The sequence below is a fragment of the Mytilus edulis genome, chromosome 11 (genome assembly GCF_963676685.1).
Source record: "Mytilus edulis chromosome 11, xbMytEdul2.2, whole genome shotgun sequence".
In the NCBI taxonomy this organism is placed as follows: Eukaryota; Metazoa; Mollusca; class Bivalvia; order Mytilida; family Mytilidae; genus Mytilus; species Mytilus edulis.
In genome coordinates, this window is record NC_092354.1 from 71,205,725 (window position 1) to 71,230,623 (window position 24,899).

The 24,899-nt window shown below is 32.3% G+C and overlaps 2 protein-coding genes across 2 annotated transcripts; one reads left to right on the forward strand and one right to left on the reverse strand.

Annotated features, from left to right (window-relative positions):
- Nucleotides 1-10,102, reverse strand: LOC139496186 (uncharacterized). The gene is made up of 4 exons (XM_071284654.1): nucleotides 9,935-10,102; nucleotides 4,172-4,234; nucleotides 2,610-3,112; nucleotides 1-380 (listed from the first exon to the last, which is right to left on the reverse strand). The coding sequence occupies exons 1-4, from the start codon at nucleotides 9,978-9,980 to the stop codon at nucleotides 15-17; spliced, it is 978 nt and encodes a 325-aa protein (XP_071140755.1). The 5' UTR covers nucleotides 9,981-10,102; the 3' UTR covers nucleotides 1-14.
- On the forward strand, nucleotides 10,079-23,978 carry LOC139496185 (ferrochelatase, mitochondrial-like). The gene is made up of 11 exons (XM_071284653.1): nucleotides 10,079-10,191; nucleotides 12,689-12,767; nucleotides 14,284-14,403; nucleotides 15,221-15,369; nucleotides 15,938-16,010; nucleotides 16,275-16,446; nucleotides 18,442-18,540; nucleotides 19,018-19,125; nucleotides 20,048-20,212; nucleotides 20,912-20,968; nucleotides 22,143-23,978. The coding sequence occupies exons 1-11, from the start codon at nucleotides 10,170-10,172 to the stop codon at nucleotides 22,326-22,328; spliced, it is 1,230 nt and encodes a 409-aa protein (XP_071140754.1). The 5' UTR covers nucleotides 10,079-10,169; the 3' UTR covers nucleotides 22,329-23,978.
- The last annotated feature ends 921 nt before the right edge of the window (nucleotides 23,979-24,899 follow it).

Sequence of the window (24,899 nt, forward strand, 5' to 3'; positions counted from 1 at the left end):
TAAACGAACATAATTTATTTATCAACAATTATATCAACAATATCCAAGATACACTCCATTTCTTCCGGTGTGGGTTTATAGTTTTCAAGTTTCCCGTCCTCGTGTATAATTAAACCTGGCATATACGTGTTCATTTGGTCCTGAACAATTTTGTTCGGTTCTAAATACATCTTTAGCTTGTTCATTAAACATGGACACATATATAACAAACATGGACAACCAGATCCAAATGCTATAATACAAGTCTTTGGATCTTTGATAAAACAGTATGCTATTAAAGAGATCAACAAAATTGTCCCAAGAGTCACAAAAATCATTTTTAATATGAATTTTATTTGAGACTTGTCTGCTCCTTTGATGTCGTTGGCGTCGATCCCTATCTGAAAATAAAAACATGGAGAAAGTATGCTTTGAAATGGAAAACTTCCGGTAAAAATAAATACAGTTGGTTCTCAAGAGTCGATTTCACAAATAAACTTACGACTAAGAATGATCGTAAGTATACTGAATTGTTCATAACTTACGACCAATCTTCGTCGTAAGTTTTTTTTGTGAAATTAAGGATTTGTATAGTGAGTCTTTGGTGAAATCGACTCCTGATCTTCATCTAGCAAGATCTTTATGGGGTCCTCATTTCTATAAAAAAAAAATATTTCTACGTTTTTCTTATTACTTGTCTTCCTCCACTCTCTCTCCTCTAATTTATTCTCTATGTTAATCTATTCACTTTTGACTTAGATGAGGGGTCTGATGGGTTATTTTCGTTCTTCGTGATCGGCGCATTTTCGCTATCGTGGTCCGTTTTTCTAAAGATTTTTTTTTTATATTTTCGTGATCCGTGATCATGGAAATTTATTTTCTGTGAAGCGTGATTGACAAAAAAAAATCAACTCGTGAATCGTGATGAGACTCCCCAACCAGGCCCCTCTTAGATACTATTCAATATTTTACATCTAGTACTTAATATAGATTACAGGAATCTCAAATACCGCTTATTTCAGATTTCTCAAGTGACTTCCGATATTCATGCTTCGCAGCTATGAGGCTACATGGCTACAGTACACCTCTTCATATCCCGATTCCTGTAACTAGCGTGGGAACATAATTATGAAACTTGTTCACGTAAGTGGACATCCTGTTGGTACATGTGGTAGCTGGACTGTGAATGATTTTTATTGTGTTTTGTTTTTAGACCTATTGTCTAAATAGGCGAGCTCCGGTATTGTTGTTTGCCCATATTGTAAGCTCTATTTTTATAGGACTAGGTTGTTGGTTGTTATTGTGGTATTGTTTTGTTGTCTGTAGTCCTATCGAACACGACTGGGGATTTATAGTGTCGTATTGTGTTTAATTTTAAAAATTGATGTGACGCATGTGTCGCTCTCGAACAAGGCTTAGAAATGGGAATTTGAGAATAAAAACACGATAAATCGTAAAAGTAATTTTAGCAAAATCATCGGAAAGGATCAAAACCTGAACACTCATATACTATTAATCAGCTTAATATGGTAGTCGTTTAAAAAAAAGTCCGTACACCTGTTCGTTGCAGAATGAGGAAATAATAGATTTCTGACTTACGGAATGACAGAATGAAGAAATAACGGATAAGGGTAAACTATATTGGCCTCGAACATTTTGTTCTTGGGACATGAACACTCAGATAGAATGAGATGAAAATAATATTCTAACTTGTCTCAAGACTATGTATCAGTCTGAAGTCACGTGTATCGTGTCTATATAAAGATAATGAGATGTGGTATCATTCCCATTCAGACATCTGTCTAACAAAGTTCAAATGAGGTTGATGCAAGCAATTAGATGGGCAACTAAACGGCCTTCATCAATGAGCAAAATCAAACTGTATAGTTGGCTATAAAAGCCCACATGAAAATTATGTTACAATTCAAAGGAGAAAACGAACAACATAATCTTTAACAATGCAATTTACAAAAACAATTTCCAGACATAAACCAACGTATGACGCGGAATTAGGCTCATAAATATCGAATTTAGCATATGATTAAATCATTTTAGCATAGGCTTTATTATAATTCAGCATATGCTAAAATGATTTCAGCATCTACTAAATTCGATGTTTATGACCCTAATTACATGTCATACCAACGACAACCACTGATATACAGATTCCGGAAAGGCACACGGTGACATAAAGAATATGGCAGGGTTAAACATTGTTAACCCTACCCTAACTTGGGACAGTGGTGTAACAGAACAACATAAAAACAAGCTATAAAAAGCTGTTGATAAAGGATTCAAGAAGTAGATGGGGTATGATTGCCAATGAGATAACTGTCCACAAGAGACCAAAATGACACAGAAATTAACAACTATAGGTCACCGTACAGCCTTCAACAATGAGCAAAGCCCATACCACATAGTCAGCTATAAAAGACCCTGATATATGACAATGTAAAAAAATTCAAACGAGAAAACTAACGGCCTTATTTATATAAAAAAAAAATGAACGAAAAACAAATATATTACACAAAAAGTCATAAACAAATGACAACCACTGAATTACAGGCTCCTGACTTGGGACAGGCATATACATAAATAATAAGGCGGGGTTTAACTTATTTTTAAAATACCTGAAGAGAATCTTTATTGGTAGATCCAGGTTTCTCTGTTGTTGAATATTGAAGTTCCCATCCCTCGTTAGCGTCTACATAGTTTTTCGATCTTTTAACCCTCAATATTTTTTCGAGCAAATCTTTCGTATCATTATGCCTTATTGCTGTGCTGTTTTTATCTGTTATGTTGATTTCAGTCGTATTGTAGTTGTTATCTCGTTGGTCATTGGTTCGAGTGGAATTTTCTCTGGAAAATAATTTGCTTGCAATGTAGTGTTTGATTCTTTTAAGTTTTTCTGTAAGAAAAGAATGCCATGGTTTTCCTTTTTTATGTTTACGGGTTATTTTAACAAAAGGGTGTGGCTTAGAGCCATCAACAGGTATATTCCTGAGTTCTTTTTCTAGTTCTTTGTCCCCGTCATCTTGATTGGTCTTTTTCTCGAGTGAGCTGAAGTAATCGTCCAGTTCACGTTTCAAATGACCACCAGGTCTCAGTCTGACAAATTGCTGTTCTTCGAATTCTGTGGAAAGAAAAAAAAATATTTAAAAACCAAAGTATGCTCTTTGAGGTATTGAGGGTCAGAGCTAAAAATATAATCATTTAATCGATCCAAAAGTATTCATAATGATATTCCATTTTGAAATAGTATAAGTTGTATATTTATGTGTATTTTTTCTTAATTTTATGACAATGCCTTAAACACTTATATTCTAGTCTCTTAAAGATAACTTTATTATTCAGACCTTCTCTCAAATAACCTCAAAATATAGGGATAGTGCTGAAAAATCCAGAAGTGGTGCTAAAAGATGAAGATGGAGTGACTCCGACCTTAAAAAGCCAGGGTCCTTGGTCATCGAAAACTTTTCTCAGTACTTATCTATGCTTTAGTAAATTCAAACAGGGAAAAAGTCATTAAAAATTCCAGCACGATTATTATGCCCAGATTCAAATGTCAACCAATTAAAATACTGGATTTACATCAAATCTAGCATCTTGGTCGGGGTACAAAATTGTTTTTATTGCAACCAGTATTTTGATTGGTTGATATGATGAGTCTGGATAGAAAATATTTCATATATATGATGATTGATTGATTGATTGGTTGGTTGGTTGGTTGATTTGTGGATTGATTTATTGATTGGTCCAACAGGGATTAATATCAAAACACTGTTTATTACAAAATGTTTGAAAAGAATTGCTATAATGCAAAATAAATATACCGTGGTTTACCTTACTGCATTCTCTTTGTGGCGGCCTGGTTCGGGTAAACAGAATAAAGGGTCTGGATCCGGCTAACAGGGTGGAGAGTCTGGATCGGGTTAACAGGATGGAGAAGTATTGGTGGAAAGTCCAGAATAATGGGCAAACAAGAAAGAATAGAGAAAACAGACAGAATTTAAAAAGAATAGAGAATATCATCAATTATCCGCTGTGAGATATATTAAGAATAGAGAAGACTAGATAAAAAAAATAAAAAATAGAATAAAGGGGTCTAAAACAATAAAGCCTAAAAAAATAAGGACACCATGCAGACCATTTTTATTTATAGACGTCAGTATATTGCATTAGCATAACATACCATTAATAATCTCATAATGCTGCCGATGGTGAACACGCATGTACATCTTTTTCCCGTTAATTTCTGAAATTGTAAAAGAGAAAAATCTTGAAATTATTAAAACTATGACTAAAACAAATATCATAATTTTATTGTCAAATCTAACTTCTCAGCTTCCATAGTTATATCGTGTTGTCAATACACTGATTTGTTTATCTGACGCCCACAAAGAACATCCAACTATAGTACTTAGTCCTATAACATATGACTTCGCATTCTTATTCAATTTCTAACGTTTTTATACTGATATTTTTTTTATTTTTTTTTTGGTGGCACATTGATAACAAAAAAAAATAATATCAAAACAGTAAATAGAAATAGTTAATAATGCCCCCGATGTCTATGTTATAGGACTACCAACTATAGCAGAAGTAATTAGGAGCTAACCTGTATTTAGGTTTAGTGGAGTTTGACATTTAAAACTTGGACCTGTGGATTTCAGAATGTACTATGCTATGAAAAATGAAGTGTGAAGACTGCAGTAATTTGCGGTAACTTCATAAAAGTTATTTCATTTTTTTTTTAATTAATGGCAATGCTTATTTTATAATTACTCTCAGAATTTTATTGAGAAAGGGGTTAAAAGTATATGGCGTGTCCAACAGCTCTGTCTTAAACTGACACGTGCTCAATTATATTTGTTTTTTCTCCAGCAGGTAAATGTGGCCAGCGCAGTCAGCTATTGCCAAAATGACAGTGATATCATTGATAAACTAGCATATATATCAGTAAATTAGTATTTTTCTAAAACATTATAAACATAAAATTACAGTTTGTTCTTTTTCTTTACTAATATAATTTCATTAAGCTAAATATGTGATAAAGTATGTCATGTTGAGATATTCTGGAACAATGTTGAGATCTTCTGGTGAATGAAATTTTCAACTATGAAAAGAAGACATTAACAACTATAGGTCACCGTACGGCCTTCAACAATGAGCAAAGCCCATACTGCATAGACAGCTATAAAAGACCCCAAAATGACAATGTAAAACAATTGTAACGAGAAAACTAACTGCCTTATTAATATATATAAAAAAAAATGAACGAAAAACAAATATGTTACACATAAATAAATAAATAAATTCTAGCCCTGGAGATGTCAATTACAACATTATTGACGTTAAATTTTCTGTGCAAAACTGCATCTTAAACGCTAGACTTAATTTCCAGCGTTAGAATAGTACTTAAAAAAACACAGCTATTTACTATTTAGACTCAATTACAACCAAAGGCCTCTTTAGAAGCTGCTGTGATAACTACAGACAAGATTAAAATGACTGTTGAAATGTCAAACAATATATGGGCTTTGCTTATTATTGAAGGCTGTACGGCGACCTCTAGTTGTTACTTTATGTGTCATTTTGGTCTCTTGTGGATAGTTGTATCATTGGCAATCGTACCACAGAAAGAACATTGATAATAAAACGGATACATACAAATTGAAAATAAATCGCGTAAGAAAAAGCAATTATTGGTATGTTAGTTTTCTTTAGTATCATGAATATGTTTGGCTCAACTTCTTAACCATGATCAGGCATAATTATTGACTTTTTATTCTGACGGTTTTTTTTTTATTTCTCTTCCACCCAATTTTTCGGCATATATTTTGTAAATGAAAAACTTTTGTTTATCCTTTCGGCGTTCGTTCGAGCTATCTGGTAAGGTGTGACCACAGTTTTTAGCAGATATCGCATGTTTAGCATAGCCACACACAATTTTTTTTTATCTATCTCCCACAATTTGGCTACGTCGAATCCAGTTTTAAAATATTTAAAAAGAAAACTGAATTTATATTCAGAACATGTTTAAAGTTGGCTACTCTCAACACGATCTCCAAACCTCATCAAGACCGTAACACGACCAAACTGTACTACGATCGTCAATAGCATTATTTTTTTTACAGATCGTAGTGCGATCACGACCTAGTGTGACGGGGCCCGGGTTATAATATAAATGTTGCTGAATATTACCAAATATAAAGGATGTGCCCTGAATGCAGTTGTGAACAAACATCTAAGTTTTAATTATTTCAATACAACAGCGTTGATTACACTAAGTTGGACATCACTTATAATACTTACAAAACAATTTTAAAATCGTCATATTTTTTTTGTGATATTAAAGTATTATAATGACAAAAATGACATCTTTTACTCACATTTAAATTAGCACCACCTGAAATAATGTGTACGAAAAAATAAACCTAGAAAAGGGGTCCTGTTCGATTGTTTAGTTTTTAATTATTTTATTTCTTTATAAATGTACGCATTTTCGGCATTAAATAATGTCTATTAGGAATCGAATTCGTCCAAATCATATTAATGAATAACCATTGTAGAGGGGGAGGACAGGGGTAAGGGAGACAGGGAGAAAGGGGGTAGGAGAAAGGAGAGGAAGGCTGGGAGAAAGGAGAAAAAATATCTCAAAAGGAGAAAAAAATAAAATATCTCTCCTTTTAAAAAATGATCTAATATTTCAAGAAAAAATATCTCAAAAGGAGATGTTTTATTCTAATGGGAGAAAGGAGAACGGGGGTAGGAGAAAGGAGAAGAGGGATGGGAGAAGGGAGAAGGGTACCCCCCTGTCCTCCCCCTCATTGTAAATAATCTTATTTATATTTGTAATGTATGCATTTTTCTATCGGCAATGCTTAAAATTGTATCTTTATTTAGATTTTATGTTACCACAGACAGGAAACATGAATCAGGTTAACCATAAAAAAAGGTAAACTCGAATAGTACAGCGCAACCAGAAAGTCTCAACATTGTGACAGAAAGACTCAACCAATACCTTTATATCTCAACCATTTATATTTTTTTTATTTTTCTGCTCAGAGTAGGCTTGACGAACAAATATTTGTGCAATTTACAGACGTGGTTATCGTAAAGCCTACAAAAACACAAATAATTGACATATGTTCTTGCTAAGTCATTAATATCATAGCAGTTCTATCGGATTTAAAGAATGTGAACATTATAATCCGTAGGAGAAAAGTGATTGTGACTTCAATTTAAAATATTTAAACCAGGAAGAGACATATTAGTTACAATTATGATTTATCTATGGCATGACATTCTCCGATTTTACAAAAAAGTCGTTGATTTTCAGTAAATCGACGAAAATTCGACCTACCCTGTGTTTATTTTCAATATCTTGAACTAGAAAAGCTCAACAGGAAGTGCCAGAATACTTTTTTCCGTCTCAAAATTTGGTTGAGATTAGATGGTTTACCAGGCGTGTCTTAGGTCCTTATGTTATAAAACCTAAGAGCTACGGTTCCGCAGTTATACTAAGTTAGATAGTGCTAAGCAATGAAATAAACTAGTCTAGCGAGCAATTTGAGCTTTGGCAAAACTTTTCTCTACAAGGACATCTCGAGATTTTTCGCAACTTAATTCTTTAATCTAAAAAAAAAAGAACTATGTTCAACCTTAACCGACTTTGCAGTTAAATAAAATTCAATTTGAGGTAGTAATGCATGAGCACTTGGTCCAGTAAACATTCTCCTTAACTTGACCATTTACAAAACTTTTAGAAATATTTGGTCCTCAATGCTATTCAACTTTGTACTTTATTTGGCCTATTTTTAAAACACTTTACGACTCGAGCGTAAACGAATGAGTCGTTTATAGACGAAACGCGCGTTTAGCGCAATTACCAATTATAAAATTTTAATCCTGGTATCTATGATGAGTTTATTTACACATATGATTTGCTTTAAATTAAAAAATAATCACGTCTGGTCATTTGTAATGCATACCATCTTTTACTGACCTTTGTCCACTGTCACGTGTGTGGCGACCTTGTGACTGTGTTGGTCATTCATGGATAGGGGTCTCAATGGCAATCATACCATTTTTCTTTTAATTTCTTGACTATGCTAGACATCCCAAACGCATTTGGCATTGTGCAAAACAAGCAAGGATTATCCATATTCCCGAATTCCCGCGATTTTAAACGGCTCCATTCAGACGTTTTTGAAAAATGTCCTTAAGGATGTCTGCTTGTCATGTTTTGGAATTTTTGTCAGATTTTCGGAATCCTCTGTTTTTATCCATTTGAATGCCTTAAAAAAATTTCCCCATGAACCCCCATTTTTGTTTTCATAAATCTTTTACATGTATAATTATAAGTCATTTGTGAAAGTCTTATAAAATTTTATTTATTTAGTTTAGTTTTTGATAGTATTTGAGAACTTTAACTGGCCAATGATAAAGCTATGAAAAATCAAGAGAGAACATTTTCCCCGCCAAAATTCCAATGGCTAATATCTCGAAAACAAGCACATTGACCTCTATATTTTTTTTGCTTTTTTGATTCCTCAATTTATTCCCTATCAATACATACTAGTTTTATGAAAAGTTATTTATTTTGAAATTGAGCAGCGAACATCCTTAATACCTTATGCCATACTAATAAGCACCATTTACAAAATGTATACCAGTAATTTACCGATCTGTTAAATTCCATAGTCGACCTTTTGTAGATAACTGCTAACTAGAAAATACCGTCATTAATGACTATAAAACGAAGAAAATGACTTGGTTGGTTGATAAACAGTAAATAACTTCACTGCTAAAAATGCTTAATAATAAGCATTGAATAGTTCAACGCAGTCTTCTAACAACCGATTGATTGATATTTCCGTAATTTCCAGTCAGGGGCACCTATTTCATTATTAATCAAAGAGAGAACAATTTAACAACGACATGCCTTGTCGTTTTGCTAGTTGGCTGGATGGAATAAAAGTTGAGATTTTTTTTGACTGCAACTGGAAATGACTTTAATGAGGGTTCGCTGGGTTGGGAGGTTTAGACCTATGAAAAGTAAAATAACAAAAATACTGATCTCTAACGAAAATTTAACTTGAAAAATTCCCTTATCAATATTTACATGACAGTTAAACTTCTTGTAAGGTATTAGTATTCTATCATGCTGTATACCAACTATACAATTAAAAACTCCCACAATATAAAAAAAATCAGTAAAAAATGTAACAGGACCCCTCAAATATATATAGAGTTTGGCAAGTGTTCCTTCTCGTACTTCGTGGAAAAAACCATTCTCCCTACACGAGCAGCATCAGAGTTAGATCGTGCTACAGTAACACAGAGCTCCTGTTTACTATATATGTGTCCTACTTTTACTTGATAAGATCAAGGATGTTTACTTACTATACAAAGACCATGGTTTTACTATACAAACAGACAAACCCGTCGAGAAAAAAACTGTTTAAAATTTGTACAGGTGAGAACACTGAGAACGTATGCTTCGTTTTTTTTTTTTGTGTGTGTGTGTGTGTGTGTGTGTGTAAGAACCCGGCACGACTGAAACAAAGTACCGTTAATTTCCATATATATGGACATTATATTACCACAACAATCGTACAGTCATTATAAACAAACTTAACCAGTTTAATCTTGGCTGAAATCTGGAAAAACATGATTAGTGTCAGGGTAAAAATACTAAAATAACTTGAAAGAACAATATAAATCGCAAACAAAATAAAAAAGATAATAATTGGGTGCTAAATGTTTGATCAAATATAAAGATTGTTGTATTGTTGTTCGATATAGAAACCCGTGGATCTTGTATCGAATGACTGATTATTCAATGGTATTTTTCAACGATGTGTAGAAAAAGCGTCGTCGTAAACTACTATATGTAAAAGTCCGAGAATAGCAGACGCCGCTATATTTTTTACAGTACAACTAGCCTTACCTGTGCTTAAAATGATGAAAAATATGAATATTTGCACATGCAACATCTCAATGATCTCAATGCAACGTCTTGTTATGTTTTAAACTCGCTATATCGAAATGTTTTTAAATAGGAAACAATATTGAAACACAGAAGTTTTTGTTTACAAACAGAAATATTTCCACCAGATGTCACTAGTTTTGAATCCGGAAATGTTCGTAATTCTCTGGTTTTTTCCATTTCCAATTTCTTCAAAATGTCAAAATCTGTTACATACGGTAAGAGAATACAACAGCGAAATGAGTTTAAATAAGTGAATTTAAGGCGAGAAAATATATGCATTTTGAATTGAGCTGTTCAAGCAATTAGTTTATGCTCAACAAAAGAAATGTCATTCGCAAATTTTGTTTCAAATGTTTGTCAACGTGTAAAGTCATTCACACGCATTACTGCTTATGTAACTCATAACACGTCAACTTATATCATTAAATGTCTTCATGGCACAGTATGATATGGTTGTTAACTTCCAAGCCTAAGATTTACTTCTGATACAAATCAGTGTACCTTTGTTTAAACTAAAAAAAAAGGTAATCCTGACCCTAAGGCTAAGGTCAATAGATATAGTGGGTCTCATACACCTTATCGCTATTCCCGGCTGACCCAGCCGTTTGAACTTTTGACGTCATACAACAGTCACTTTTCTATTGTGATATTTTGTTATATGACTTCAAGATTTTACCGGTACCTGTGTCATCATGTCATGTGTGTGATATCCAGTAGGAATATGGTGTATTTGGTCTAAGCGTGATGCAAGATTGCAGATTTTTTGTAAGCATGTAATACAAATCATTGTGCCATGAAAACGGGAAATGAAGTCTAGCAGAACACAGGAAATTTCAAAAAATGAGAATTGTTTATGTATATAGTGTAAGTGGGATACAGGAATCTGACAAAACAGTTAACAGTCAGGAGACTTACTGAAATAAGTGATTTTTAAATCACTTATTTGAGTAGCAAATTCAAGGTTTTGTCACAAATTGGGATTTTGTAGTTTTTTCAAAATTTTAAACACATAGGTTTAAATAACATCTTTTAATTAGTTAAATTAAAAAATATGAACTTTTTGCTTCTTTTAAGTAGCAAGGTTTATGCCTTTGATGCTATCATTTACCTGAAAATTCTATTTTAGTTGAAAAAATGGTATAATAATGGCTTTATGTAATGAACTGATACTTTCTTAAAAGATTTTTCACAGCAGTGGGAGTATTTTTCCTGTGAAGTTCAAGGTTTTATCTTTCAGATTATGTAATAAAATTCTACTGTTCGCGATAAAAATTTCACTGTTCGGGGGTGTTGAAATTAGTGGGGGTTACTAAAAGAATGATACTTAAAGAAGTGATTTTTGGGAAGGAAATTGAGGTCTGATACTTAAACAAGTGATTTTTATGTCATTATCCTAGATTCAGTACAAGGTCATCACCTGAAATGACCTGGTCATCCTAGACAACACAGATGTTGGTTCTGATAAGTTTAGAAACATAATTAGTCCCTGGATCATTAGTATTCTATATTTAAAGCTAAACTAATATTAGATCACTTCTTCTAGTGATTAATTTGTACTACTTAAATAGGTGATTATTAAAGAAAGACAACTCTAACTTCCAACCTTTATGGAAATAATGTTACTTGAATCAGTGATTTAGAAAATCACTTGTTTAAGTAAGTCCCCTGACTGGTTAAAGGGGATGTAGGATCAAAACCCCAAAATGCAGTCAGATATATAACTCTATAGGGTTATTACAGAAAATAACATACATTTGTTACTGTGGACTAAAAAATCAAAGAACTGTGTATGTTAAATGTTTCAAAGGGACAATATACATCTTAGTTTAGTAAAAATGTTAACAATTGTCTTTATGTATACTTACATGTAACTACAGAAAGATATAACAGTTCATAGTTTGTCAATTATGCATAGTACACCTATGTTATTACAGAAAAAATATGCCTGTAATAACTAAAGGGTGTTATCACAGCTAATTCAAAGCATTTGCTCAGACATAGACCATGCTTAATTACAATGTATTTTAATTCATTGTAAGAAATAATGACTAAAGCATGTAATGAGGTTCTGCACAAATTTCTCATTAATTTCCAAGTGTCTCATATAATAAGTTACATTCCTTTAATAACTAAGCTTTGTTATTACAGCTAAGTCATTTTAAGTCTATCTCTAAAAATCCTTGTCTCATTGATTTACCATGGTTAATAAAACGTGTATTAATCTAATTTAAAAATTAGTTATCATGGCTATGCATTTAGTTTCTGCGCAAAGTCTCCTAGAGTTTCCTAGAGCCTACTATAGATTAAAATATTTTACAAATAACAAACATATGTTATTACAGATTTAAAAAATTTAAGGAATAAAGAGTAGACAACTCATGAAAGTATCTGTAATAACACATGCAAGTTATTTCCTGTAATAACCATCCCTGATTGAAATAAGACCCCCAATATATACTTTCATTTGTCTTAGTCAACTAGGACAGTCAATTTTCCTTTTGAAGGTCAGTGCTTTTATTCTGGCACTCTGACTTACTCCTCCACCAGTAAAAATTGAATTCCAGGATAAAAGGCAAATGGTGCTAAAAGTTGGGTTAAACACCTATGTACATGATGTATATCATGATTTATCTTGATTATTCAATTTGATAAGATTTTTAAAGGTTCATTTAACATTTGTAAGTTTGTACATATTATTCTTTATGTTTTCAGCTCTTCAGAAACATGGCCATACGCTTCTCAAGAAAGTACTACCAACTACATCATTGCTATGTAGAAATTATGCAGAAAGGTAGGTGGTATAAGATTAAAAAAAAAAAAAAAAAAAAGGCTACTAATTATAACAATGTGACAAGAGATCATGGAGATGTACTGAATGTTTAGCATGTTTAGGTCACTTAGTTTAGTAATTAAATATCAGGAGATGTGATATGAGTGCCAATGCAACTCTCCATCCAAGTTGCAATTTGTAAAAGTAAACCATTAAAGGTCAAAGTAAGGTCTTCAACACAGAGCCTTGGCTCACATCCAACAGCAATCTATTAAGGGCCCCAAAAATGACTAGTGTAAAACCATTCAAACTGGAAAACCAAAGGTCCAATCTATATTAAAAAAAACGAGAAACATTTATAAACCACATCAACAAACAACAACCACTGAATTTAAGTTAATAAACTGAAACATTTACCCTTGTTTTGAGAATCTTTTGAAAGTAAAACTAATGCACTTATTGGGCAAATACTTGTTTCACTAAAATATAAATCACATTCATGCCATATATTGATCAATATGGTTTTTCATAACTTTAAGTACAAAAAATCACTTAGATATAGTTTTCCCTCATACAGTTACCCTTTACCTGGTCCATATATATATGTTTACAACTTACTGCTCCGATGCCTATAAATAATTAAAATAAAGATATATGGTCATGATGGTATGATGGCATAAGAACCAACAGATGCACTTACCACCACACAAGAGGGGAGAAAGGATGTGAATAACTACATGTCAATGTATGGCCTTCAAAAACTAGTAAAACCAAAACAATATCATGAATATACTGAACTGTAACAGCCAATAAATAACAAAACTAAAAAAAAACATTTTTTTCCTGTCAGACTACAATTGTTTTAACATGGGTAGCCAACACAACATTTAACTAGATATTATGGAGAAGAGGGAACTAAGTTGAAAAACTTGTGTCTAATCCATTTGTTTTGAACAATAAAATATGTTTAAACTACCAGTGTATCTTGGTATTTTCTTTTTTTTTTTTAAATAAATATTCTTTATTCTTCAAATTGCTTGTTACAACTTTACTTCATTGTCCAAGCTTCAATAAAGTATCCTGTGAAATACTTTCTGAGTATCCAGGAAAATATACAGATTATAATAAAATATAAACATTATTTTTTTTCCATCAATTAAATCAATCTTTTTAACTTTATGAAAAAAACATTTTGGGATACTGTTTTGTTCTCATTCAGAAACCTTCATAGCTCCTTTATCATGTTTATAAACATAGCATACACATCTAAAAATTTCAAGAAATAATTAAAACCGTTATACCCTTGATCTGATATTTGGTATCCAAATACTATATGTTTTGCTAATATCTTGTTTTGAAAATTAATTTTTGCTGGAAGATAATGTACTTTCTCCCAAAAATCTTTCAAAAATGAACATGTAATATAGAAATGCAAATAATCTTCTTCTTTTGTTTTACAATATCTTGGTATTTTCAATGCTATTGGAATCTGCCATTTCTTAAATAATGCAAAATGAATTGCACTATTATTTTGCAGGAAGCCAAAGACAGGTATTTTAATGTTAAATATGGGAGGACCAGAGAACACTGATGATGTTGGGTTCTTCCTCAATAATCTGTTCATGGATAAAGATCTGATACCCCTACCTGCTCAAAGGTAAGAATTAAAGGAGATGTTGAATTCAATTTTTTTTTCAATTTGGAAATGAGAAAAACGGTTGTTTTTGGCCCCTTTTTTGCCCCTCAGTCCTGAACTTTTTTGGGTAATTACCCCCTTACTCAAGCTAAGCCTGTCCTTTGTAATATGGATCATTGAGGTACAATTTCAGGGAGATCCATAAACTTGCACACAAGTTATTGTCCAGAAAATACAAAAATGCTTGTTTTTGGCCCTGATTTGGAGTTATTTCCCAAACTGTTGGTACCATACCCCCAAAATCAATCCCAACCTTCCTTTTGTGGTATTGAACCTTCTGGTACAATCTCACTTAAAACTAAAGTTATTGTCTGGAAACCAAATGTGTCTGCAGAAGACAATGCCGATGACAAGGATGACATGATAGCAATATATGAATGCAATTTTTCTGGTCGTAGGTTTGTCAATGATACAACTATCCCCCAAAATACATATGCAGCAAATGTAAGCAATTATAACGATAATAGGCAACCGTACTACTATGGTTTCATTTATTTTTGTGGGTACCAATTTTCTTGGATAAAGGCAAACTTGTATGTTCGAGGATATTTCATTTCATGGTTTTGCAGAGGTCTTCATACAAGCCTGTAGAAAAATGTTCATATGTTAAATATTGAATTTCGTGGTTTAACCATTTGTTAACTTTACCACTAAAATCCATGAAAATTGGTAGCCAGCAAATAATGATGAATCCACAGCACCTTCAACAATGTTTTGATGAAAATGACATTTGGATAATTCCTGAACTTTTTACTTTAATGTATCTCTGTGTATTTAGTCGATTAGCTCCTTTGATAGCGAAAAGACGAACACCAAAAATACAGGAGCAATACAGAAAGATTGGAGGTGGTTCACCAATCAGGCAATGGACAGAAACCCAGGGAAAAGGCATGGTGGAAATTTTGGATAGGATTAGTCCTGAAACAGGTATTGAAATTAAGTATCAGCAATTTTAGGTTTAATTTCTTTGATATGACAAGATATAGGGGAATTCATTTTTGACAAAATATGGTACTTTTCATTTTATTAACAAAATATGCTACCTGCTACTTTTTCACTTGTTCATGGAATTCACTTTAACAACTATCTCATCTTCAAGAGAAGGTGATTTGTCATAGTATATGCAGTATACACAGTGTGTTTCAGTCATTCAGCTGGTAATTGGAGATAGTTCAATCTTCAATGTCCCTCAGTTTTAATAAACAATAGATACAATATGACAGGATTTTACATTACACTATTTTCACTCAAAATCATTAGGATCACCAAGGCTCACTGTGATTCATTCAAAATCACTGGCAATCAACAAGAATCACTGTTTCACTTAAAATCACTGGCAATCAACAAGAATCAGATTCACTTAAAATCAATGGCAATCAACAAGAATCACTTTGATTCACTCAAAATTTGGCAAATTTTTAACCAACTTGTCCTTTGTACTGTATATTGCAGTTATTTTCATCAAATTATCAATAGTGAGTTTGTTATTTTTCAGCACCACACAAGTTTTATGTAGGATTTCGTTATGTACGACCTTTAACAGAGGATGCTATTGATGCCATGGATGCGTGAGTATGATAATACCAAAAGAGTTTATATTTCAATAGAAAGACATTTTCTCTGATCATTATGATTATCATGATCATGTGACAAGATTATACAAATATGATGCAATTAATTTATCAAATTACCTAAATGGCAAGGTTTTTGATTTTAAATTTGTTAAAGATATTTTAACCAAAAGTGCTGAATTAGCATTACAGTAAACACTATCGATAAGTCAGTCAATCTATCTAGCATATAATCTGTATTTTGTTTTTTGTTTTTTTTAGTGATGGTATAGAAAGAGCTGTTGCTTTTACCCAGTACCCACAATACAGTTGTTCAACAACAGGAAGTAGTCTAAACGCCTTGTATAGGTATACTACAACAAAGAAGGGTCTACCTAGTCCAATGGTTTGGAGTGTCATAGATAGATGGCCCACGCATCCAGGACTAGTTGATGTATGTTTACATGTCAAATGATAGATACTTATAGTTTTACGTTGGTCATCTCAATGACCATGATGAGATTGATTTTCTAATTTGAGCCGGTACAACGGAAATGAAAAAGCAATTGAGTTGAGATGACCAATGATAAAATTGAGAATGGAAATGGGGAATATGCCAAAGAGACAACAACCCGACCATAGAAAAAAACAACAGCAGACGGTCACCAACAGGTCTTCAATGTAGCAAGAAATTCCCGCACCCGGAGGCGTCCTTCAGCTGGCCCCTAAACAAATATATGCTAGTTAATCTATTTCACACTATTTTACATATGATGACGTTGTTAATTTCAAAGACAATGGCACATGCACCCTTAGTTTCTAGCAATATTTTTTCATATTACTCTTCTGTGCTGAGAAAGGAAATTATCAGTCATTAAGATCAAGGAAAATTTCCTAAAATAGATATAATAACCGTTATCAGTAGCATAGAAATAACAAGATATATGGCAGATTTTACAATAAGAAGGAAATATTGTTTTTTGTATCCATCAAAAAAGCAATTGCTGAAACTGTGAAACAGACTGTGTAATGGAGTAATGCATTATGTTATTGAATAAAATGTGTCTTTCTGAGTAAATAAAAATAAAAATTACTCTGTGTTTGTGTTTTTTGTTAGAATTAGAGGGTTTTCAATTTCAAAATATTGGACATGGAATAGACATCATGACCTACTTTACTGACATCCAGCTTATTTGGAGTGGAATTTTGAAGTATTATTTATAAGTGGAGCCTAATAACATGGACTTATATTTGAATAAAAAGTCTTCTTTTGTGTTTTAATCATAACTTTAAGGCAGTTTTTTATTGGTAAAGGCTAAAAAAGGTAATTTAATAATATTGTTGCTAACGTCACGTCTTTTCCGTCCATTGTGGTATGTCACGATCGCAATTTTCTTGATGGTTCTCAGACAGCCCATTGTAGTTATTTTTATCCCGGGTTTTATAAATAATTGAAAATAGCAATCATATTAAATTTGGATGACGTAAGGGGTTCAAAGGACTTGAGGAATCAATATCATTGGCTGTTTTATTTTTTGCGAACGTTACTCTCGACGTTTCCGTCCAAATCAGTGTCACGTGAGCAACATATATTTAGATCTGTAACTCTCCTGTATAGGAGTTACGATATCGCCCTTTGCAGAAATAGATTCGGAGTCAGTTCCTTCACATGATGGGGAAGCAAAGATGGGAAGTTGTATGTAATATCGTTACAAGAGGACCTTAAATGTATTCCGTCCACCAAAAAGACGTTCGCAACAAAACGTAATGTCATGATAGTAGATGTTGCTAATGTTACTATTACGAATTGGTTTCTTGTGTATTCATTTGATATAAAGTACACCTGCAAATGACATTCTGTATATTTAGAAATTCTAAACCAGACTGTACAATTTTATTACTCCAGGCGTATATTAAACATCACTGTGTGCATACATTTTAACTTTTAAAGATGTTGTTGCTCATGTGACATGTCCAAATGTCGCTAACGTTACTCATTTTTTGGTTTCTTGTGTATTCATTTGATATAAAGTACACCTGCAAATGACATTCTGTATATTTAGAAATTCTAAACCAGACTGTACAATTTTATTTCTCCAGGCATATATTAAACATCACTGTGTGCATACATTTTAACTTTTAAAGATGTTGTTGCTCATGTGACATGTCCAAATGTCGCTAACGTTACTCATTTTTGTCTCTGTCACGTTAGCAACATGAAAGTAGGAGACAGAACACAATACTGTAAAATCTGCCATATATATAAACCTTATCTAAGACCTCTAATAAGAGTTCTTCCTCTCATTACTTATTTTAAATCATCTTCGTTATGACCAACCAAATGATTATAAAAACATTGCAATAATATAAATATCAAAGTCATTTCTGAATTTACAGAAATTCACACTTATTTTATGATTGACTGAAATAAACTGGTTTTTTTTTTTAGGCATTTGCAGATGTTATACAGAAGGAGTTAGACCGATTCACACCAGAACAAAGAGATGATGTTGTCATATTGTTCTCTGCACATTCCCTGCCCATGTCGGTAATAATTTGCATATTTTATTTTTTTGACCAATCCTTTCTGACACTATTGACTTTTTAGTAAATTCTGTCTTCTGCCAAAACTCTTTCAGTAATTATAGTAAATTTACTATTGAATATGTTGATTCTATGCCTGAATACTATTTTCTGCCCATTGCATGACATACAATTTATATTTTGTGGGATAGATTATGTTATTTTGTTGAATAGACATACATTTGAAGCTAGGCATTGCAGGCCCAAATTTCACATTTATTTGTAAGTTTAAGTCCATAGAATAATTTTAAAACCAAGATGTCCCTTTTTAGTTTTGAATTATAAAATTAAAAAAAGTAATGAAATGAATTTTAAGTAAAAAAAGATTGAAAAAAACCTACAAATTACTACCATTATATTTTAAAGGGAAATAACTCTTGCAAAATAAGTTATGAAGAAAAGGGAATTCCAGGAATTTCTATACCATGTTGTGTATTTACAGGTTGTGAACAGAGGAGATCCCTATCCAGCAGAAGTTGGTTCTACTGTTAACCGTGTTATGGAAAAACTAGGTCACTGTAACCAGTATAGGCTTGTCTGGCAGTCTAAGGTATGAGACATTGATACAAAACTAGGTCACTGTAACCAGTATAGGCTTGTCTAGCAGTATAAGGTATGAGACATTGATACAAAACTAGGTCACTGTAACCAATATAGACTTGTCTGGCAGTCTGAGGTATGAGACATTGATACAAAACTAGGTCACTGTAACCAATTTAGACTTGCCTGGCAGTCTAAGGTATGAGACATTGATACAAAACTAGGTCATTATAACCAATATAGGCTTGTTTGACAGTCTAAGGTAGAAGATATTGATAAAGAAGACATTTAAGACATCTGAGTCATTAATCAAGTAGTAGACAAAATCATAAAATAATATAAATGGTCAAGTAAAGACACCAAGTGTGCACCGAGACAAGGAGATTTATTTTGATGTCATCAAAATGTCAAATAAGTTGGAGAAAATAAACCAAGGAATTTATCTCAATAATTATGAAAATTTGAAGATGCTGTATGATTGCCAATGATACAACGCTCCACAAAAGACCAAATTAGATGTAAATTAACAATTAAGGTAACTATACTGCCTTCATTCATGAGCATAATCCAAACCACATAGTCATGATAATAGGCTATACAAGGTTCCCAAATGACTAATTTAAAACAATTAAAACGAAACTAACAGCAGAATTTATGTACAAAAATAATAAAAGAAAAATAAATACATTACACAGCAACATATGAAAACCACTGAATTACAGGCTCCAGGCTTGGGACAGGCACATACATAATGGGGGGGGGGGGGGGGGGGGGGGGGCTAACCATGTTAGTTGGCACCCAACCCTCCCCTAATCCTGGGACAGTGGTGCAACAGTAAAACATAAAAACAAACTATACAAAATAGCTATAGCCAACCAGAGGACTTATATACATATATATTCAACTTTGCTTTAATTTCTGGTTATTTGTAGGTTGGACCAATGCCATGGCTTGGGCCCCAAACAGATGCGGCTATAGAAGGTCTAGCTAAAAATAAGAGAAAGAATGTCTTGTTGGTGCCTATTGCTTTCACTAGCGATCATATAGAAACATTACATGAATTAGATCTGGAATATGCTGAGGAACTTGGTGCTAAAGTAAGTTCCTTAAAACCCTTATTATTTAAGATTTTTATGCCCCATTTATGGGCATTATGTTTTCTGGTCTGTTGGTCCGTCCATTCTTCCATCTGTCCTTTCATTACTTCATCTGTACATGTCCTTTCGTTCGTCTGTCTGTCCCTATTCAAGTTAAAGTTTTGGTCAAGGCAGTTTTTTATGAAATTGAAGTTCAAGCAACTTGAAACTTAGTTCACATGTTCCCAATAATATAATCTTTCTAATTTAAATGCCAAATTAAGAGTTTTGACCCCAATTTCACAGTCCACTGAAATAGAAAATGATAGTGTGATTGGGGCATCCGTGTACTATGGACACATTTTTGTTTAAATGATGGACAAACATTACACTTAAATGTAAATTGGTTAAGCTGGAAACAAAAACCTAGACCATCTCACCATCTTCGAATAATATCAATTCAGAAATGTTTACAATATTTTTATTTATTGCTAAAATAGATCGGATTAGTTTTTAAAAAGTTAAGATAAAATTTTAAATCTTTATAGCATTATTTGTATGTTGTTTTTAGTTAAAATTATTAACTCTATATTTTTGTCCCTTGTTCAACAATCACTAATGAAAGCGAAAGAAATATATGACTTTGACTTGGTCAGATGTCCTGTAAAATGCATGCACCCTTTATAATTATTCATTGAGGTTTTTTTTTCTATTATTCAGCATAAAATGAATATTCGAAGAGCTGCAGCCATGAATGATAATCCTATATTTATAGAGGTAAGGTTCATATACACCATTGTATGGTATTGACTAGAATATAAAGTTTAGAATAGGAATTTTGTATATATGTTTAAGAGACAATAAATAGCTGAAGGTCACCAATTGGTTTTCAACGCAGCAAGATAATCCCGCAACCCAAGGTGGTCCATAGCTGGCCCCTTACTGAAATTTTATACTACTTCAGTGAAAATGGACATTTATAATTCAGTAGACAGTTAACAATCTATCCACAAGTGTTATTATATTTATCAAAATTATCACTTTGGCCTTGCCTGTTAACACTGGTTGTGAATTGGGAATCCAGCATTTGGCTGGTGTTTTAGATTCCAATCATAATTGTCAGTTTACCGCACTCGGCTTCCTCCACCATTGAAACCGGACGGCCACATAATATGCCAATATTACTGAAAGTGGCAATAAATAGTAGCAACTAAAGTAATCAAAACTATCACACATTTTATATATATATATATATATATATATATACAACTCGTCTAAACATCAACCCAACAATGTTAGATCTGTAAATTTGCTTTCGCAAATTTTTGGTTCTTCCCTCGCCGGGATTCGAACCCATGATACTGTGATATCGTGACACCAAATCGCCTGCACTGCAGCCGTCCCGCTAGACCACACGACCACCTGGGCTCTCAAAAAAAGAGCTTTCGCTGGCCGTGTGTTACCTTTCCACGTCAGTTTTAATCTAGCGGTGTACTGCAGTATATGATATATAAGGCATGAAGATGTTATTGTTACAGATCAGCTAAATTATCTATAGTAAAGGATCCTACAAATGAATGTAAGATACAGTCACAGAAAATAATTATATTTATAAGTACGTCTGAGTCAGTGACAACCCTACAACAGATGTATCCATCGGATCGCCATCAATGATGGTGATACACGGCTGTGTATATATATACAATTTACAAACTCTGGAATACACTGAAAACTATTTTGTGTAAAGATCTGTTATACTTTTTATGATTCCAAATTTGATTTTTCCAAATAAGTCAAGTAAATAGTTACCATAAGAGAATTTGTATCAAACAAGTGTGGGAGCATTAGATATCTGTGTTATTAAATGAAATTGATGCAGAAAAATTGAGATAGTGGATTGTCATTTACATTTTTTCAATGTGTTAATTTCAGTCTTTCTATTCCATTTCAGGCTCAAGCTAATTTAGTGAAAGATCATTTAGCATCAAATATTGCTTGTTCTAAACAGTTATTGCTACGCTGTCCACTGTGTGTGAATGGAACATGTGGGAAGACAAAAGCTTTCTTTGCAAGTCAACAGGAGCTATTGGATGAAATGAAATCTCAGGAAAAATCTAAAGCTGTTTCATCAGCTTAATTATAATACCACTTATGTTGAAGATTAGTTTAATTTACTTATACTGTGGTTAAATATTCCGTTGAATACTGTTGCTTTGTTTTTATTCATTGGATACCAATTTTTCGTGTTTTTTGTGGGAACAGATTAATCACTAATCTAAATGTTAAACAAAAACAAATTTTCTATTTGCATGATTTGCATGTATGCAGACTTCGGAAAAACCACAAAATTACATTTCAACAAAGAGGCAAGTTTTCCACAATCCTTGAAAAATCGGTACTTTAAAAAATCAAAAAATCTATAGTAATCATGTTATGATAGATGACCAAAATATCAAGATTGTTATCCTGTATGTTTTTGTGGTTTGAAAATTTTATTATGATAGTGCAGTGAATTTCTTAGCATTTTATCAAACATGGTATTGAATATGCAATTTCTACATTACATTGTATAGCATTTAAATTTAGTTGTCACATCAACAGATTGTTACAATTGGTTGAAAGTCTGTGATTATCAAGGTCTCATATTATTATTTTATTTATATATGTATTGAATATTTGTCTATCAATGAAATATTTAAAGTTTATTTAATGGATATTAAAAACATAAGTATACATGACATTAAAAATAAGGGTTTATTCAATTGTCTAAGAAATTTATTTTTCATATTATTCTCAATGATATACAGACAATTAACTAATTTTTTCATGATAGGTACTATTTTGTTGTTTAATATGGTGCCTCAAGAAAATATGCTAAAAACTTTCGATCCAGGCTAATTGGTGCTCCATGTAATTGAATGGAAAATGGTCTTGCCTGACATAAGGCAACATAATAGTGCTATAGGCTATTTGCATTTAGAATATAACTTTTTTACAGAATAGAATTTTTCTTTCTCAAGAGGTTTTCCAGATGTAGGAATAATATTCCTCCATAGTGGAGAATTCTAGTTTTAAATGTAAATGATAAATGCAAAGTAGTTTTTCAGGATATAGCAAATTGTAATCCTATGAAAAAAAAATCTTGTTTTATTTTTTATCTTAAAAAGTAGGTCACTCATATTGAGATGGACTGGACATCCAAAGAGCAAGTGTCAATATACATTCCATCAAAATAAGAGATTTAATAGTATTTTCTAATTTTTAAAATTTGCAACTTTGCCAAGGGATGCACAGATGATTTGATATATAATTCAGGGGAGATAATTTGGATATCCTACGCATATGTGAAATATACAAAAGAAATCAACACAAGTGGATATCAAAATTTTTCATGTCATTTCTAAATGTAATTTATTGGAATAATTTCAATTATCAATTCATATCAAATTTGTTGAGTTTTTCTACCAAAGAACTGTTTCCTCTATACCATTTATATTAAACACAATAATTAAGAAGAAACCAAAGGGTACAAATGACTTGAAACTAGATTGTGTACAAATTAATTGTTTTGCACATGAAACCTTTAGAAAATTTTAATATTTTGAAACTTAGGATATTTATTATATGAATTTAAAACAGAAAATAATATTACATTGTAGTTAAGTTTATACAAAAATCAAAATTTTAGCAAGTTGATCTATTTACAAGTACTTTTTCTAGAGTTGTAGAATATATTTATGATGTTTCCTCTTTGAGATATTTAATATAAATAAACATATTACATAAAGGATTATTGATTTTGTTTTGTATGCCCACTATAATACCTTTAGAGTCAGAATATATATTTTGACTTTCTGAGACCTTCAGCAGGAAAACTGACAATCCTAGTCAATGTAGATTTGGGTTCAAACTCACACACTTTGTCTTGACAGATGAACTACTTTAAGACTAAACAAAGTTTGACATACATTGATAAGACACTTATCTTTTGTTCAAGGGAATATGTTTACCTCTTTTTATATGACCGCAAAAAAAATTTGCGGTCGTACAAAAATGTATATTGGTATGATGTTGGCGTCGTCGTTGTCCAAAGACACATTGGTTTTCACACTATAACTTTAGTATAAGTAAATAAATAATAGAAATCTATGAAATTTAAACACAAGGTTTTTGACCACAAAAGGAAGGTTGGGATTGATTTTGCCCAAATAAGCATTTTTCTTGGTTTCGCACAATAACTTTAGTATAGGTAAATAGATATCTATGAAATTTAAACACAAGGTTTATGAACACAAAAGGAAGGTTGGGATTGATTTTGGGATTTTTGGTCCCAACAGTTTTAGGAATTAGGGGCCAAAAAGGGGCACAAATAAGCATTTTTCTTGGTTTTCGCACCATAACTTTAGTATATAAGTAAATAGAAATCTATGAAATTTAAACACAAGGTTTATGATCATAAAAGGAATGTTGGGATTGATTTTGGGAGTTTTGGTCCGAACAGTTTAGGAATTAGGGGCCCAAAGGGTCCAAAATTAAACTTTGTTTGATTTCATCAAAAATGAATAATTGGGGTTTTTTGATATGCTGAATCTAACTGTGTATGTAGATTCTTAATTTTTGATCCCTTTTTAAATTGGTCTACATTAAGGTTCAAAGGGTCCATAATTAAACTGTGTTTTGATTTCAACAAAAAATGAATCCTTGGGGT